At 38.0% G+C, this 15,892-nt stretch overlaps 2 protein-coding genes across 4 annotated transcripts in view; one reads left to right on the top strand and one right to left on the bottom strand.

Moving 5' to 3' along the window:
- Window positions 1-15,892, top strand: part of CNIH4 (cornichon family AMPA receptor auxiliary protein 4) — a 28,544-nt gene that overhangs the window by 1,144 nt on the left and 11,508 nt on the right. The window contains exons 2-5 of one of the 2 annotated variants that reach the window (XM_054194759.1): window positions 418-486; window positions 1,519-1,631; window positions 5,427-5,567; window positions 6,162-6,361. In XM_054194759.1, coding sequence (XP_054050734.1) covers window positions 418-486; window positions 1,519-1,631; window positions 5,427-5,567; window positions 6,162-6,189 — 351 coding nt within the window. In that variant the 3' untranslated portion in view covers window positions 6,190-6,361. Of the gene's footprint in view, window positions 1-417; window positions 487-1,518; window positions 1,632-5,426; window positions 5,568-6,161; window positions 6,362-15,892 lie in introns of those variants that run through there. The other variant, XM_054194758.1, reaches the window with a different exon arrangement.
- Window positions 15,165-15,892, bottom strand: part of WDR26 (WD repeat domain 26) — a 28,634-nt gene continuing 27,906 nt past the window's right edge. For both annotated transcript variants that reach the window (XM_054194749.1, XM_054194754.1), the window contains one exon: window positions 15,165-15,888. In XM_054194749.1, coding sequence (XP_054050724.1) covers window positions 15,863-15,888 — 26 coding nt within the window. In that variant the 3' untranslated portion in view covers window positions 15,165-15,862. The remainder of the gene's footprint in view (window positions 15,889-15,892) is intronic.

Raw genomic sequence — 15,892 nt, 5'->3', positions numbered from 1 at the left:
GTAGATCAACTTCCTAAAACTGCACTATGAGGCTTTATTGTGAGGAGAGTTTAAAAAGTGCACGAGCTTTTTCTTCCTTTTAAGTTCTGGTTTCAAGTGTTGTAATAATAATTCTGATACTAAAAAGATTGAGTTTGCCTCCTTGGTCTTTTTAAAATGTTGAACTGAACTTTAGCACTTGTGCAACAGTTGCCGTTGGAAAAACATAATAAAATCATTTGGCCTGATGATGAAAGGTGGCCTTACTTTCTACCTAAAGTAGGAATGAGTTGTAACTAATTGAACGCCTTTGGCAGATCAGCTGTAGAACAAGACAGTCTATGCTGCGAGCAGAGTGCTCTCCCCACCTTACTGGATAAAAAGAAAGCTTTGTGTATTGTGAGTTATCGTACAATTTTTCCTTATCTTGGACTTCAGATAATTACACTGTCAGATTTGGAATGTGACTACATTAACGCTAGATCATGCTGCTCAAAACTCAATAAAGTAAATTATGCTTGTTTGCCTAAGAAAACGATCATTCATCTTAGCATCACAAATAATGGGGGTATAATGTATATCTGAAGAGACTTGATTGGCAATATTTTGCATGTATCCTTTATTTCAGTCTGATTGCCTCTTTTGGATGCCTGTCTTTCAGCAAATTCAGTCATGAAAGGCTGTTGTGACCCTTGGTGCTCTGAGGTGGGCTGCTACTCTGAATTCGTGGGGCTGAGATTTAACTCTGCAGAGCTCTTGAGTTCTGTGCTTTCATTCTTGTAGGGGTGCCACACTGAGGATGTCTGCTCATGACTGAACTCTGGCATCTTTGTAGCGACTTTCTATGATGCTTCTGTATAACTTCTAACCTCTCTTGAACAGTAGAGGGATTTAAAGTGATAAGGAAAAATACAGTTTTAACCAAATTGCTTAAAACTGATTTAATTAAATCAGTGTGGCCTTGGGTGTTCGCTTTGATTTAAAAGTATTTTCTTAATGTAATAGAATGCTACAGGATACTATCAAGCCAAAAATGTGTTATTGCCAGCAGCTGACCCAATTTATTTATTCCAGTTTTCATATTGATCAATTTTCTCATCTGTTCCAAGCCTGAGGTTGTTTGTATGTCCTTTGTCTGTGCAAATTTTAATTAGCTGCTTCTCTAATTCCTAAATCAAATATTCTCTGCAGTGATATCAAATGAGCACTTTATACTTTCTTAACTTGCCTTCTTAAATGTTTGTGTAATATCAATGCGTTCAAACACAACTTCTCTCTAGAAAGTTTTGTAATACTTAAGATAAAGTACCTCTGTAATAATATCTTATGGCCTGATTTCTGACTTACTCATGTGGAATCTGTCTCGAGGCATTAATTTCCCCATACTGTGATAAAATCACATGAATTTTCTTCTTCCATTAATTTTGTGTCTGAGTTTTGATATTATTAGAATCAGATGATAGCTCCATATAGATCTCCTTTTCAAAAAGGAATTTACATTTCTGCATATAACTTTTTTCTGTTCTTCCCTTTTTACAGTGGGTGGTCCCTGAGGTGATTGGCCATGCTGTTGTAACTGTATTAATGCTTATTTCATTGCACTGGTTCATCTTTCTCCTTAATTTGCCAGTAGCAACATGGAATATATATAGGTAAGTGCAAAGGGGTTTGGGTGCTTTTTTTTTTCATTGTTACTTAGTTTATCTTTACGTGTAGTATGAAGATAAGTCATATGTCATGCTGAGATGTTTCAGTTGTGTTCTTGACCTGCTAACAATCTTCGTGGATCTACCTAACATAAAACGCTCCTCTGCTTGCAACTAAAATTACAAAAAACCAACAGCATAAAGGATAGGAAGCTTTTGGCCTTTCCTTGCATTCACTCTAGTGCCCAGGAATCTTGATTTGTAAATCATTCCCAAGTTTGTAGGAAGTAATAGCATGTTAGTTGGGCTTATGAAGTAGTACTGCAAACATGGTTGTTAATGTTTTTCATGCTGTGCCTATCTGCCTGATAGTGATATCAGCATGAAAGTACTTAGGTCAGCATGGTTGATGGTTGTAAAACCATCGGGCTGTGGTGTTATCCCGCACACCCTCTTTCCTTTACTGTCCTGTCTCTCCCCCTCATTTGCATTGTTTTTGGTCCCCCATCTTGCCTCTTTGTATTTGGAAAGCTTTGCAGCTTTTTATCATGCAACAACTTTGTACACTCGGCTGCCCACCACTTTGAAATGGCTTACTTGTCTAGAGGTTTCCATGTGGCAAATTTGAGACTACTGTCAGTTCAAAAATGTTCTTCTTATTTTGTATCACTTGATGAGCAGAGAATTGAACCATTACAGATGTTACGCTAATGAAAACTGGGTGTGAACTTGTCGCAAAATATCTTAATCGCTGTATTATGTGAAGTCCAAAAGTTTAAGATAGAGGTATGAAAAGCTGGCTGTCATTCTTGTTTGCCTGAGCCTGCTAGGGCTAACTGTTTGCAGGGATAGGTCAAGTTGTTGGTAAAATCAAACAGGAAGTTTCATCTCCCTCATTAAAATGAAGCTGAGGATACCTTTACTGATAACCTTGTTGTTCTTGAGCAAAATAACCATGCATTCATCACCGCTGTTTTCTACAAAGCTGCTAGCAAAGCCTTCAGGTGTTTCTAAGCTGGAGTTAACATGTCACAGTATAACTTGTGTACTAAATAAACAAATTTTGCCTAAATGCGCACACATAGGGATAGTTTTATTTGGCTACTTGTATGTACAACTGTATTATGTACTGTTGCACAAAATGACCAGTATTCCCTTTGGTATCTGCTGGCAAGTATGGAGTTTGCATTTGGTTTTTCATTTATGCTAAACTGTTTCTACAGAGACACTACAGAGAGAATGCATTTTCTTTAAAGCTTTGAAGATTTCTTGTACTGTTACCCCTTTGCTGCTTCCTTATGTTAATGTCTGAAGTAGCCACTTGCTTTCCCTTCTAGTCCTGGTCAAAGAGAATTTTAAAAGCTACAATTATTTCTATTTCCACACTTCAGGTAGTAAGCTTTGACTTGTGTTTTGAATTGAAAGCTCTCATTTTATATTTGTCATGCACGGGGTAGACATTCTGAATATCCTAAAATCCATGATTGTTTCATCAATGTTAGATGTCCAGTGTAGGCAATAAATGAATATGACAACATGATACTTTGCCTGCGCTGCCACAAAAAGTCAAAATGTTAAGCCTGTATTGCTAATCCTGCTTCTTTCTGAGGATCGAGGTGTTTCACCACATTAATAGCCTGGAAGGAGTTAGAGGTCTGCGAAGTGTGTTGCATTATAAAGGAAATCTAATGATTTGGGATTAAAATTTACACTTGACCCAGTGTTCAGTGGACAAAAGATATAGTGGTCAGAAAAATGGTGGACTGTAAAGTAGTTTGAGTACACTGAAGAGAGGGGAAGGTGTCAATTACTAAACTAGGATTAAGAGGAAACAGATGAAGTGTGAACCTGTTATCATAAGCTGCAAACTTCTAGCATCGGCTGAATGTGTTTGAATCTTCTTCGTATGTTATAGTATTTTAGGAACCAATTTCTCGAGTGAATGTCACTGCACATGAATTCGGAAAAGTTTAAGATTATAATTTACTCCAAGATGAGTACAAATATCAAAGTAATTGTGTTGAGACTGAAGAAGTTTGTGCTTTGTTGTATATCTAAGTGATAATAGAGAGAGAAAGGTAGGGTAATAATCCGTTCCACTTACTCTCTTTCCTTCAAAACCTGCTTAATCTTGATGAGTAAATGGTACAGTTACAGGCAGTACTGGCTTAATTTACTAATTGTCTCAATGATTTCAGTGAGAGTGAAGAGGGTTTGTGTGAAAGGGGCATCAGAAACAAATCTTGGGGAAAATAAATTGGTCAAAAACAGCATCGGGGAGACTTTCAAAGTGCAGCGTGTTTATTGTAACATCCTACTGGCCCTTCTTGTTCAGCATGCTCAGATGCTCATTTACTTCATCATTTTTTTTTTCTCGATTCTGTAGTGTCTTGTTAATAGTGTAGTGTCACTCTTAATAAGAAGCAAAATTAATAAATCGTAGAGATATAAGAAAATTGTGCACACTATCTCTATTTCTGGATAAATTGGTACAGGAAACCTGTGTTCTTCCTTGTGATGCATTTTATTTGAATAAACATCCAGTAAATGGACAATAATTTTTGTTATAATACTAAAAATAGACCTGTCACTTAAAAATTCAAATTTAGAGGAGACTTTCAAAGTGTAATTATTTCACATGAACTATTTTTAATGGGACGTAATTGTCTTTGTTATTAGTCAAATATGCTGCAGTGCTTTTTAGTGCCTCTGTGAAAGAAAGACAAATACTGTTAACTTTTTTTTTTTATTTTTGTTCTCCCACTGCTGCTAGAAAACATCCTTGTTTCTTGTTCCCTTTCTTCCCCTCCTATTATTGAAATGAATGTTGTAAGAGGTGGGGGAGTGCATTTTGGAGTACAATTGGTGCCATTCTTCCAAGTATATAAAGAAAATCAAAAAGTGTTCTGTTCTGAGACCTTGATTTTTCTCCAGGTGTAAGACCAAGAGTTAAATTCTTGTGTAAAAAGAGTATTATTCCAGGAAGGTAGAGCCTGTATGACATTTAAGTGAAATAATAATATTGTTCTAGACTGAGCTCAGCTGGAGTGAGAACTTCATTTGCTTGCATTTGCTCTCTTGAGAAATGCTCATGACAAAAGAACATGCTGCTTGTTGAATTTTCACAGGACATAAAGATTTGTTTTGCTGGTTTTATTCTTCCTTTTTCTTACATTTCACTGTTTCACTCAGCTTTTGTTCTTATGTGAATCTGGGCAGCAGTACTTCCTCAGGTCTGCCCAGTCTCTCATCCTCAGCGTCAGCCTCAGTGTCTCTGCTTAGATGGTTGTGACAAAGATGGGAATAATACACTGATCTCTTGTCTTATGCTATCTTATTTTGACCACCAGAGTTTGTGGGTTTTTTATGTGGGTTTGTTTTTGTGTAAATACATCTCTAATTCTTAGCTAAATTAATTATTTTCCAATCCCTTTCATCTAATGTATCTTTCCACTGTGGATGTGTACTTCCTTCATAACACCAAGTAACCACGCACACCAATTAAAATGAACTGGAATCAGTTATTGCCTGTAAACTTTCCCATTTATACATGAGAAGCTGGGGTGATGCTTTTAGTACATCTTGTCCTCTTGTTCTTTATTTGGAGTGTCAGAGGGTACATGCAATATCCTGAAACTGAAATGGAATTAAAGAGCTCCCTTATGTTGAATTGTGAAACAACTCTTTAGATGAAAGTCACTTCTGTGCAAGCTCTTCTCCGCCCCTTCTTCTGACATTCCCTCATGTTTTGATAACTATACTTTTGTTGTTTGGTTTTTTTTCTTCTCCTTAAACTTTCAGGTACATCATGGTTCCAAGTGGAAACATGGGGGTATTTGATCCCACAGAGATCCATAACCGAGGACAACTGAAATCACACATGAAGGAAGCCATGATTAAACTAGGCTTTCATCTGCTCTGTTTCTTCATGTACCTTTACAGGTTAGTTTCAAGAATTGCTCCCAAGAAACAAAGGAATTGTCTGCCAGCTATTTTTATCTCCTCTGTTCTGCTAGTGTAATTGCTGGTACTCATAAGTGTCTTATCTTTTTGCATCCTGCTAAGCCTCAATAATATATTTTGACAGCTATCTCCAGGCTCATTATATGCCTTTATTCTTTCTGATCAAACATTGTTTGGAAACTCGGACTACTCCTTAATCTCAAACCCACTATGAGTACAATATAGAGAGTTACATGATTTCGGCACCTAGAATAAGTGCCCTATTTAGAATGGAAATCAACTCGAGGACCAAGTTTATTTTACAAGCTCTGTTTTAGAAAATAGAGTTGATCTGGCTAAGTTCCAAACGGATGACTTCTGTGATGGGGCCTCTTACTAGAAGGTGGAAGAACTACTGTTCTTCTACTGCAGTGTTACGTCTGCAGTCCTTGCCTTCAGAAGCAAAGCACGTGGCATAGTTGCCTTGACTTTCTATTTCAGAATCAAGCACAGTTCTCTCATGAAAGCGATAGCTGGTCCTACTTGTGCGTGCTTCAGTAATCCACTGGTATCATGTTTTCTGTTTTGTCACAGTATGATTCTGGCTTTGATAAATGATTGAGGCATTGAAAAAGAACCGTTAGCTGCCAAATTGGGTCATCACTCCAGTGACTGGTTGTGGAGCCACAGACACCTTCCGAACGTACCTAGATCAGTGTCGTCATGCAGTATATTTTTGCTCTTTGAACAAGAAATATTTTTCTGTATTTTTAACATAAAATATTTTCAAAAGACATTGGATTTGTGTAGCGGTTGTTTTTGTTCCTTTACAACCCAATCTGCTGGAGCTGCTGCTTCTGTAAGATGAAATCCTTGCTTACAGAACTGATCTCATAGGAATTAAATGGTGAGAAGGAAACTCATTTCAGCAGCATGGGCTGATAACAGTGGTAGTTCCAGAACAAATTTAAGTGCAGCTCTGGTGCCTGCTTCTTAGTGAAAGGTGTCAAGATGTGCCTCTGGCTGTCAAGCTGTCCTGTTAGAGCCTAGTTTGAAGCAGCGCTTGGAACACAGATTTCAAAGTGGAACAGTAGCCCAGCTTGCATCCTTGTGTCAGTGTTTTTTCCAGCTAAAAAGCAATGGAATAAAAGGTATGCTTTTCTCCGTTTCCACCCCACCCTCCAACAACCTATATGAAATCTTGTCTTTGGATGGATTAAGGTCCCTTTGGTGAAGTGACACTTGTGTTTGAGTGAAAAACAGATAACTAAGAAACATGATTAATATTTCTTTTTTTACTTCAACTCTTATTTTGTCATTGAAATGTATCATAGGCCTCCATGCAAAGTAAACATCATATTGCACCAGCATTGGAGTTGGTCACAAGGCAAAAGAACCATCTGCAGTCACTGCTCCATAAACCTGCTCTTTCCACATCCAGTGAGGTGAATCAAGAGTATGTCTAGCTTGGGGAGGTGGTCTGGTAAACCATAACCCAGTTATCCCAATTCTGATGTAACTCTGCTTCAAAGACACCAGGGGTGTGTGGCTCTTGCATCAGTGATAAGCATATAAACCTGTGTTTGTACCCTCACTGTCTTTAGATTTTTTTTTTTTAATATGTGCATCAAAAGAGGGTTTTTTGAAACAAACATGACAATTCCGTAATTAGGTCCTAAAATTTATGAGCTTCTCCTTCTTAAGTACTTGTTCTTTGGTGTATAGTTAGCAGATTGTTTTCATGGCCAGCAGTGAAAAGACAACACTGAAGCTTGATTTCTCTACGTACCTTGTGTTCAGTGTTTGTTCTAGGAAAAGTTTAGCTTTAAATTCATGATGGATGGAGTCCAAGTTCAGCTGTTGCAAAGATGAAAAACTGCTGAAAATTACGCTCATTAAAAAAAACTACACAAATAGCTACCACAGCTGCATGCCACGGAATCCTTGATGCCACAAAAATCAAACTACAGAAAGTACTGACTTATAAAGCTGAAACCCAGACAGGATATAGGTCTGGAAAAAGGAGAGCAAATAAAACTCTTTTAAAGAGAGGAAAGTCAGTAACTTGTAGCAGCTTATAGGGTAGGCAATTAAGCTATCTTATGTGTACGTGAAAAAACCATACTCCACAGTATGGGTTTTACCTATTAGAAGGAAGGGCAGTGTTAGTAAGCTGCTTGAGTTAAGTCCTTGTTACAGCGCTAATAGTTGGTGAATTTCATTAATGGTGTTTCATACTGAGAAACATGGTCATTAAACTGTAAGTCCACCACTTAAACTAGCAAAAGAAATGATTCTGAGATATGAGCTGCTTTCATAATCGAAGTGTTTGTAAGATACATATTCTTCAATAATTTCTAACTACTGGCACCTCAGAATTACAGTGATGACATTAGATAGGGTACGTTATTCTCTAATGGAATTGGTCAAATTTATCACTTGCTATGAAAATCTTCTATTCTCCTCTACTGAAGGAAGTGTTTCTTCAGAGATGGGAGCAGGACAGGGAAGGATAAGAGAAAAGAACAACATATCTGGAAAAAATAAAAAAAAAGTAGCACGTGTCTTAATTTATATCCCTGACTGAGAGGGATGTTATTGTGGATTCCTCCCTACTTCCTTCCTCAAGAGTGAATTATTAACCAACAGAAAAACAGATTGGTTTCCTAAGTGGTGGTTGTCAAATACTAGACAGGCTATACTTTTACATGAATGCAAACTTCCCACCCCACTTTTTTTTTTTTTTAATATAAATAAATTACCTCTTCATTCATATCTAACAACAACTTGTAGTAGTTGTAAAAAGCTCAGTAGCAGGCTCGAGAGACTACAGTTCTACAGTGTAATTACACTGGTCATTTTCAAGCCATCCTTACTGTCCAGGGTCATTTCCTGCCTTAACAGATCAGCATCAGCAATAGTAAAAATGTAATTGCTAAAAAGTGTAGTTCATTAGCTGGTAATGGGGATCCTACAGTCATCTATCTCATGGGAGATCCAAGGAGCAAAGAAATTTTACAGTAGTAGTAAAAACCAAAAACTCCCTATAAATCCAAGCTTACTATACAGAATTCAGGACAATTACAAACTCTAGACTGATTTTAAATAAAAATTCACCTACCTTTACCACTATGGATCAGTGTGAGACCAAAACACAGATTCCCTCCTATTCACTGACAGAATATATTTCCCTTTGGGGCCGAGGTATCCCAGTATAACCTTCGTGAGGGGACTGTTAGCTTAGCCTTCAAATGGTTAGTTACAATTTATAGAAAGCTCTTAATCCATGAAAATAAATCTGAAGTTGGCCTACAGGGAGTCTAACTTCTAACGGAGGTTATTAAGCTCTTTTCCTTACCCACAGTCTAGAGCCTGGTATCTTGCTAAGATACTAGTCAACAGTTTTCGGGGAGATCAGGTAGCTGTTATAGTACTGGACCTCAGCGGGGGGATTAGTGAAGATATGTCTGATGGCGTATTTCCCCCTAATTAATCACAGACCATTGGTTATTCATCTTGTTTTATTAAAGAACATACTGATCTCATTCTAATTTTATTCTAAAATAGTTCTGTATTATGGAACATAGTAAATCAGTGGGATTAATGGTACGACCAGTAGTCCTAAAAACAGTTCTACATGCAGATTAACAATTAACCTGAAATCCTGATAAACCCATAAAAGCAAACCTTTTATCTGTTCAGTATTGACACAGTTTTAACCTAATTCTTTTTCTCACAAGGTGCTCTTTAGGATTTTGTACAAATGGTAACGAAAGACCATTTTTACCTCTAAGGATATTACGGCAATGATGAGATTGGAGGCGGTGGTAGAAAAAAATTGGGGTATGTGTACCCTCATGCAGTTATCAGTACATTAACCACCTTATCTTTGTCAGAAACATTAGAGGCATACAAACTTCAGTAGTTACTCTACTCCAGCAGCACAGAAAGTGCGGGCCAAGGTGTAAAGTGAGAGTAAGACAGAACCTGTCCCTCTGGAGAAGCACCCTGCCTCAGGCGGAGTTTGGCTTTTAGCTAATTATGAAATGCTCATCTACTACAGGTTCCTTATGTAATTTCTTGTAAATAATCTGAAGGGTTTAAAAAAAATAAAAGTTACAATTAAATTTAAATCTTACATATGTTAAATTTCACAGTTCTATAGAAATCATATACTGGTTTCTCTTGCATTCTTCTTCTCACCAATTAAATTATGGCTGAAGTGGGTCTGCAATCGAATAACCCTCCTGCAAATGGGGCTTTGAGCAACCTGGTCTGGTGGGAGGTGTCCCTGCCCATGGCAGGGGGTGGGAACTAGATGATCTTTAAGGTCCTTTCCAACCCAAGCCATTTGATGATTCTAAATACTAGTACCCAAGGGAAGTGGCACAAAGCAGCACCTGGAAAGGAGTACAGCATCCCCCTTCTGTTTGCAGCTGCATCCAAGCCATAACTATCTATACACTGCCTAAACTGTAAGGGAGGAAACAAAGTTAATACGAAGGTGCTGCTAGAGAAAGTAAAAACCTTTTCTCATCAATATAGAAGCTCAAAGAATTAAAAAATTGAATGCACTCCAGCAAAAGGTTTGAGTTTGTAAGAGCTACAGGAAGGGGAGGGCAAATTTAGGCACAGCTTTGTATCGAACAGGACATTAGCTAGAGCTGAAGAAAAATGCCTCAAATGCAGGACAAAGATGAGGTTCTGTTTTAAGGCACAGGGAAGGGGAACAAGAACACAGCATTAGTTGGAGGGAACAAAGGCAAGAGCTGAGAAGTAGCTTCAAGAGCCCTCAGCCACAAAGGGTCCTTAGATCGACTTCAGATCTAAGGGTCTGGAGGTCTCCGATCTCCAGTTCAAGAGAAGTCTAAGCAGGAGATGCAGGTACTTGAAGGTATCAAAAAAAACCCACAAAACCCACCGACCACCTAAAGCAACCTGTGTCTGGTATTTAAGCAAGCTCCAGCGTTAAGGAACCAAGGCTTTCACAGAGCCACAAAGGGGCAGATGTTCAATGAATTAGATAAGCACAGAACGGGACGCAGGCAATTTTACTGCTAAATATCCAGTGAAGAAGCAAGCGGGAGGTAGATTAGAGCCAAACGTCAGAAACTGGAAAGCCTGCAGACAACACCGAGTGAATTCATCTTCAGCTAAACTGCCAAAAATTAATTTTCCTAGCAAGAAAGTGAAATACTACAAATGCAGAAGAAATCTATAATTAATGGTCAAGAAATTAACATCCAAAGTCAGTCATATAAGTGAAGTTAGGGAAACTAAGAACTATTCATTCCAGTTATTTATTCTGTTTATTGAATTGAAAGAAAGGGAATACAAACATTTCTGTTAAGTGCTGTGCACCAACATGGAAAAAGTGTATTTTTTTTTTTTTAAAAATCCTAATAAAAACAAATCAGAAGTTAATGTAGTTCCAATTGAACAATTTTTAAAGATATGTTTAAAATACTACACATTTATAAAATAAAAAAGTTAAAATGGTGTTCTGTAAATAATTAGTAAAACAAGTGAAAATAAATACGAGACCCAAAGTTCTTATGTTTTTAATGTAATATAGCAAAGAAATTTTTAACTACTTAATATAATCCGAGGAGAGTAACAAAAATCCAGAAAGTTTAAGAACGCAATCCTTTGAAACATTTAATATCAGTCCATAGCAAATAGTCATTACATACCAAAAGCTCTAAGTGTTAACTAGTTCCACCACAACTCCATATAAATCTTGACAATTTAGAAATCTTGAGATCAACAATAAAACTTCTTTTCGTGATCTCTACAGCTTGGTTTGTAAGTACATACATGCTTTGAGGATCCATTTTGTCCCATATGTTTTCAAGGAGCCAATAACTTTTTCCATCTGTGCCTAAAAATGTTAAAGATTCCAATCTAGCACATATACCCTAACAATGAAAAAAAAAAATGTTTTAAGAAAAAAAAGAAAAAAGATGGGGCACGATGAATTTCAAATTTATAAAAATATACTGATATTAACCAAAAACCTTCTGGTCAAAGGACACTTCACATACACACGACTTAAAAGTATGCAATAAAACATGACAAGTACCTAGAACATTTGGTTCTCTGTCTGTTCACGGGACACACGCACACGCACATTCATACCAGGCGGGAGGAACACGCGCACAGGCATTGTATTGAATCCAGATTATCTGGATTAATAGACAGAAAACTTGTCTACAGTTTATTTCAACAACTAGAGGCAGCTACTGTAGCAGTAGTTCAACACTGCACACTTCAATTAAGTCCACCCTGTTTAGAAAAAAGTGTCGGAGTTAATGATTTGGATTTTTTTTTTTTTTCCTTTCTAAACATAGTTAAAAGTAGCAGTTTTCAAAATTAAGTACGGCAGCTGAAAATGGGCTCAAGCCAACGTGGAAAAGTCAGGAGGAGGTCAAAAAGAGGATTAGCCATTTATGGGATGGGTGTTCCTCTTAATAGTTGTCTCAAATAAAAAAAAATTAGATACAAGCATATTTTGTAGCTAAAAATACGGACAAACTATTGAAAGTGCATTTTTTCCTCCTCCCCCTTGAGTTACAGTAGTTTATCTGTTGGTCAGTAAGTCCTGCTTTTTACGTCCATTCCTCATTCTCTATGTCCCCTCCCCGTTTGGGTCTACAACATCTCCCCTCAAACTACAGCTAACTGTACGAGTCCCGCTTTCCTGCTAAGGAAGCCTTCAAGACTGATTTGGGGTGGGAGTATCACTTAGCAGTGTAAGATTATCCAACTAGACACAAACTCCCAAGAACGTACTGAGTTTTATTAAACGTTACCTGTTTGAAGGCAAGTTGAGAAGTAACTGGCAAGATCTCGATACATTTCTAGCTTGCATCCTTGCTCTAATCATAAAAAGTTAACTTTAAAAGTTGGAGAACTTTAGAAAAGATAGAGGGAATTTAAAACAAAGGTGTCATTTCCCCCCCACTACCCTCCCCTCCAAAACAAGGACAAATCTAGCATTTTCCCTTTTATGCTCCATTGTGCCTTGAAAATTACTTACCTGAACAGCTAAAGAACATTCTGATAATAAAATGCTTCGGCATAATTTTTTTTTTTTTTTCTCTCAAAGATCTGCCTCAACAATAACCTGGGGCCACTGTGAATATTTTAAGCCAACAGCCCACCAGAGAAAAGTTACAAAAGAAGTACACGCTTACAGTATTTTCCTCTAAAACCATGGGTCTGTTGACTAGAAATACAGCGATTTATTGCGGGTGTGTACTTGTTCCAGCCTTAGGCTCCAGCCTATGAACATTTTTAAGCACATGGAAATCAACGTGTTGCAAATGAGCAAACTTGGTTTCCCCCCCCCACCCCAGTCTCATTTTATAGTCTGTGCACAAAAAGTATTGGTACTTTTCAATTCACATATTGTGAATACGTGACACGTTAGCAATAGTTTAGGTTCCTCCTTTAATCTAGAGGTTGGAATGGCAGTTGTTACCGCTAGATCTAACACGTCAGTGACCAAGTAGTGTGGGCAAATGAAGATTCCTCTCACCTTTCTTTCCTCTCTGCTCATCCCCTGCGAGCAGCAGACAGCTAAAAAACATGCTCTTACTGACACGCTCCGGAAACGGTGCCATCTATACGGAGCTTTCCTTCCCGTTGCATAATTGCACCATGAAACTAAAGTGAAGATATCAGAACACGTGCTTCCCCCTAACTCTGCTTCTAAATATCTGAGTCGTATTTGAGAGGTGCAAACCAAGTCCAGAAGAGAAACCCCAGAACGGAGGGGCAGTATTTTGGCAAAAAGTAATAAGCTTAGATTTCTAATTAGAACATATTGCCGTGGAATGTAGGCATCAGCCCATCCACGCCCCGACCCAGCTTGTACCAGGGAAGGAGTCTCACTTTGGTTAGATATGGCCACCACATTAAAAATGCCTGTTGAAGTGCGTATGAGGCTTTAAGTCTAAACTTGAGAGATTTGATCCAGCCTTCACCACCTGCCTAACGCTCCCACTGAAGTCCCATGAGCACGAGGTAAGCAAGGAGCACCAGACCATCGTATGAGACATTGTTAAGAGACATCAAAACCAGGATGATGCTCCCGACTCTCCCTAAACAATGTTTTGTTTGAAAACGTTAAGTTCCAGAGTAAGACAACACTAGGGTAACTTCCAAAGATTCACATACTGGCATTGCTTATGAATTATACCATGTTTTGAACACGTAAAACACTGTTTACAATTTAGGTACTCAATTTTTATTTAAAACCCAAAGGTTCAGCTTACTCAAATTTGAACTTAGGAAATTGTCTGTTTCCCTACAACCATGATGCCACAGGACCAAGACTGACTACTCTTACGCTGTCTCAACTAGGAAGAGAAACAAAGAGCTTCCTCCAGAACTAGCCAACGGAAGAAGGAACCAATCTGTAGTTTTAAGTTGACGCAGGTATTCCCAGTACTGTGGAACAGCAACTGCCACCCAAGAAATTCAGCTTAATTTTAAGGCAAATGTATAGTTTGCTAAGAATGTTCCTACTTCATTTTGGAGGTACTAAAAGAGCAGTGTGTCAGATTCAGGGCTGGTCTTAACCAAAGTATCAGAATTAAGTTTACACACAAGGCAAGAAAACAAAAGAAAAAAAATCTAACCTGCTAAGCTTCACTTTGTTTGGGAAAGAAAAAAGGGACTGTTTATGTTAAGCACCACATTCCCATTCGTCAAAGTGGCTACACTTCTCTTCCCAGGAACTCCAGCAAACCTTCCCCCACCCTTCTTCCACACATGACTAATAAGGACACTAGATCATTATCTCATTAAAGGATGAAGTCCACACTCCTGTTCACATCAGTTCTCGGCGGCGTGCCTTTCCCTGCTCCCTCTTTACTCCACAGCAGTACCAACACTACCTTTCCACCCAAGGTGGCAAAAGGGAATCCAGTGCCATCCCATAATGAATTTTTGTGTAGTGCAGAAGCACAGAGGCCATCTGTTTATGTCAAAAAGAATAAATACTTAAATTATAAATGTCTTTCTCTTTTCTTGACATGGGATATTAGTGGAACTATTCCTAGATGTGTCAAGATGTTCACAGCACCAACTCGCAACAAGGCCTGGGAGAGGCATTTAAATCTGCAAACTTAAAAGTATAATCTCAAAAAGAAAATAATCTATACACCTTTGTTTATCAAACAAAGAAAGATCTCCACCATAATACAAGTGTTTAATTACGATCCGTATGTTAATTACTTTTACAAAATGTTGACTTTGTGAAGAAAGGATTCAACACGTTCTTCCCTCGAGGTGTAGTCTACCTTTTGCCAGCATTGTTACACACATTTATGTAATTAAAAAAAAACCCAAAAGACCTTGTCTTGTTTAAACTCTTAGCCTGGTGCTGCACTCTGAATGCTTTTTTCCTAAATATCTCTAAAGATGGACAGTGAGTTTCTCCTTCCAAAACAAGCTTCACTGCCTACGTAAAGCTCCTTCCAGCCACTGCTTTTGATTGGGTCTCAAGACACTCCAGAAAAGCATCCGTGATACCATGTTTCACGACACTTCTTGCATTGTTTTAATTCCAAATGTATACAAATGAAGTCATTTTAATCCTATAAATAATTTATTTTTAAAAAATTGTGCTGTTAACCCCTTTTGCAGGGCAACGAGCTATGTGAAAAGTACAAAACTTTTTGTCAAATGTGATACTGAGAGTGCTTTTGACATAGTTCATTGGTTTATCATCTCAATTGATATATACTGCGCAACGGGCAAGGCTAGAATCCATGAACCAAGCTGCAAAGATCTCAAGCTAAGTAAGGCGGAGAGAGACTTGAGAAACAAGAGAAGGAAATACTTTCCTATCCAATGTATACTCTTCAGACTAAAGCACTCTTTCTATCAAGCCTTCTAAACTGTTAAATAAAGTGTTCCAAACAAGCATTTAAACTTCATTACACAGAAGAGCAACAAGAACAGTAGCCTGCCAGACAAAAAGGCAGGAGGGAAAAATATATATATTGAGTTCAATGGTTAGCCTGAATGTAGCACAGTTCTTCACAACCGATGGGGGGGTAATTTCAACACGGTGTCCAACAACGTTCTAACGACGTGCTTCATCTCGACTGGTTACTATGAAGCAAGGTGGTAAATGTTTGGCCCCAACCGGGCTTCAGAAATGGTTCTTTTTCATGACGAGCATGTCTGTCCAGCTATCAATCATGTTTGTTTGCACCAAATCCCAAGCCATTTAAAATACGACTAATTAAGTTAAACTGAAGTCGTCTGCTCCAAATTCGCCATCAACTATCCATGCTACTGCATTCCTCTGA

This window comes from Rissa tridactyla, chromosome 3 (assembly GCF_028500815.1).
Source record: "Rissa tridactyla isolate bRisTri1 chromosome 3, bRisTri1.patW.cur.20221130, whole genome shotgun sequence".
Taxonomy (NCBI): Eukaryota; Metazoa; Chordata; class Aves; order Charadriiformes; family Laridae; genus Rissa; species Rissa tridactyla.
The sequence above is the reverse complement of the archived record's forward strand: the minus strand, read 5'-3'. Positions and strand labels throughout refer to the sequence as shown.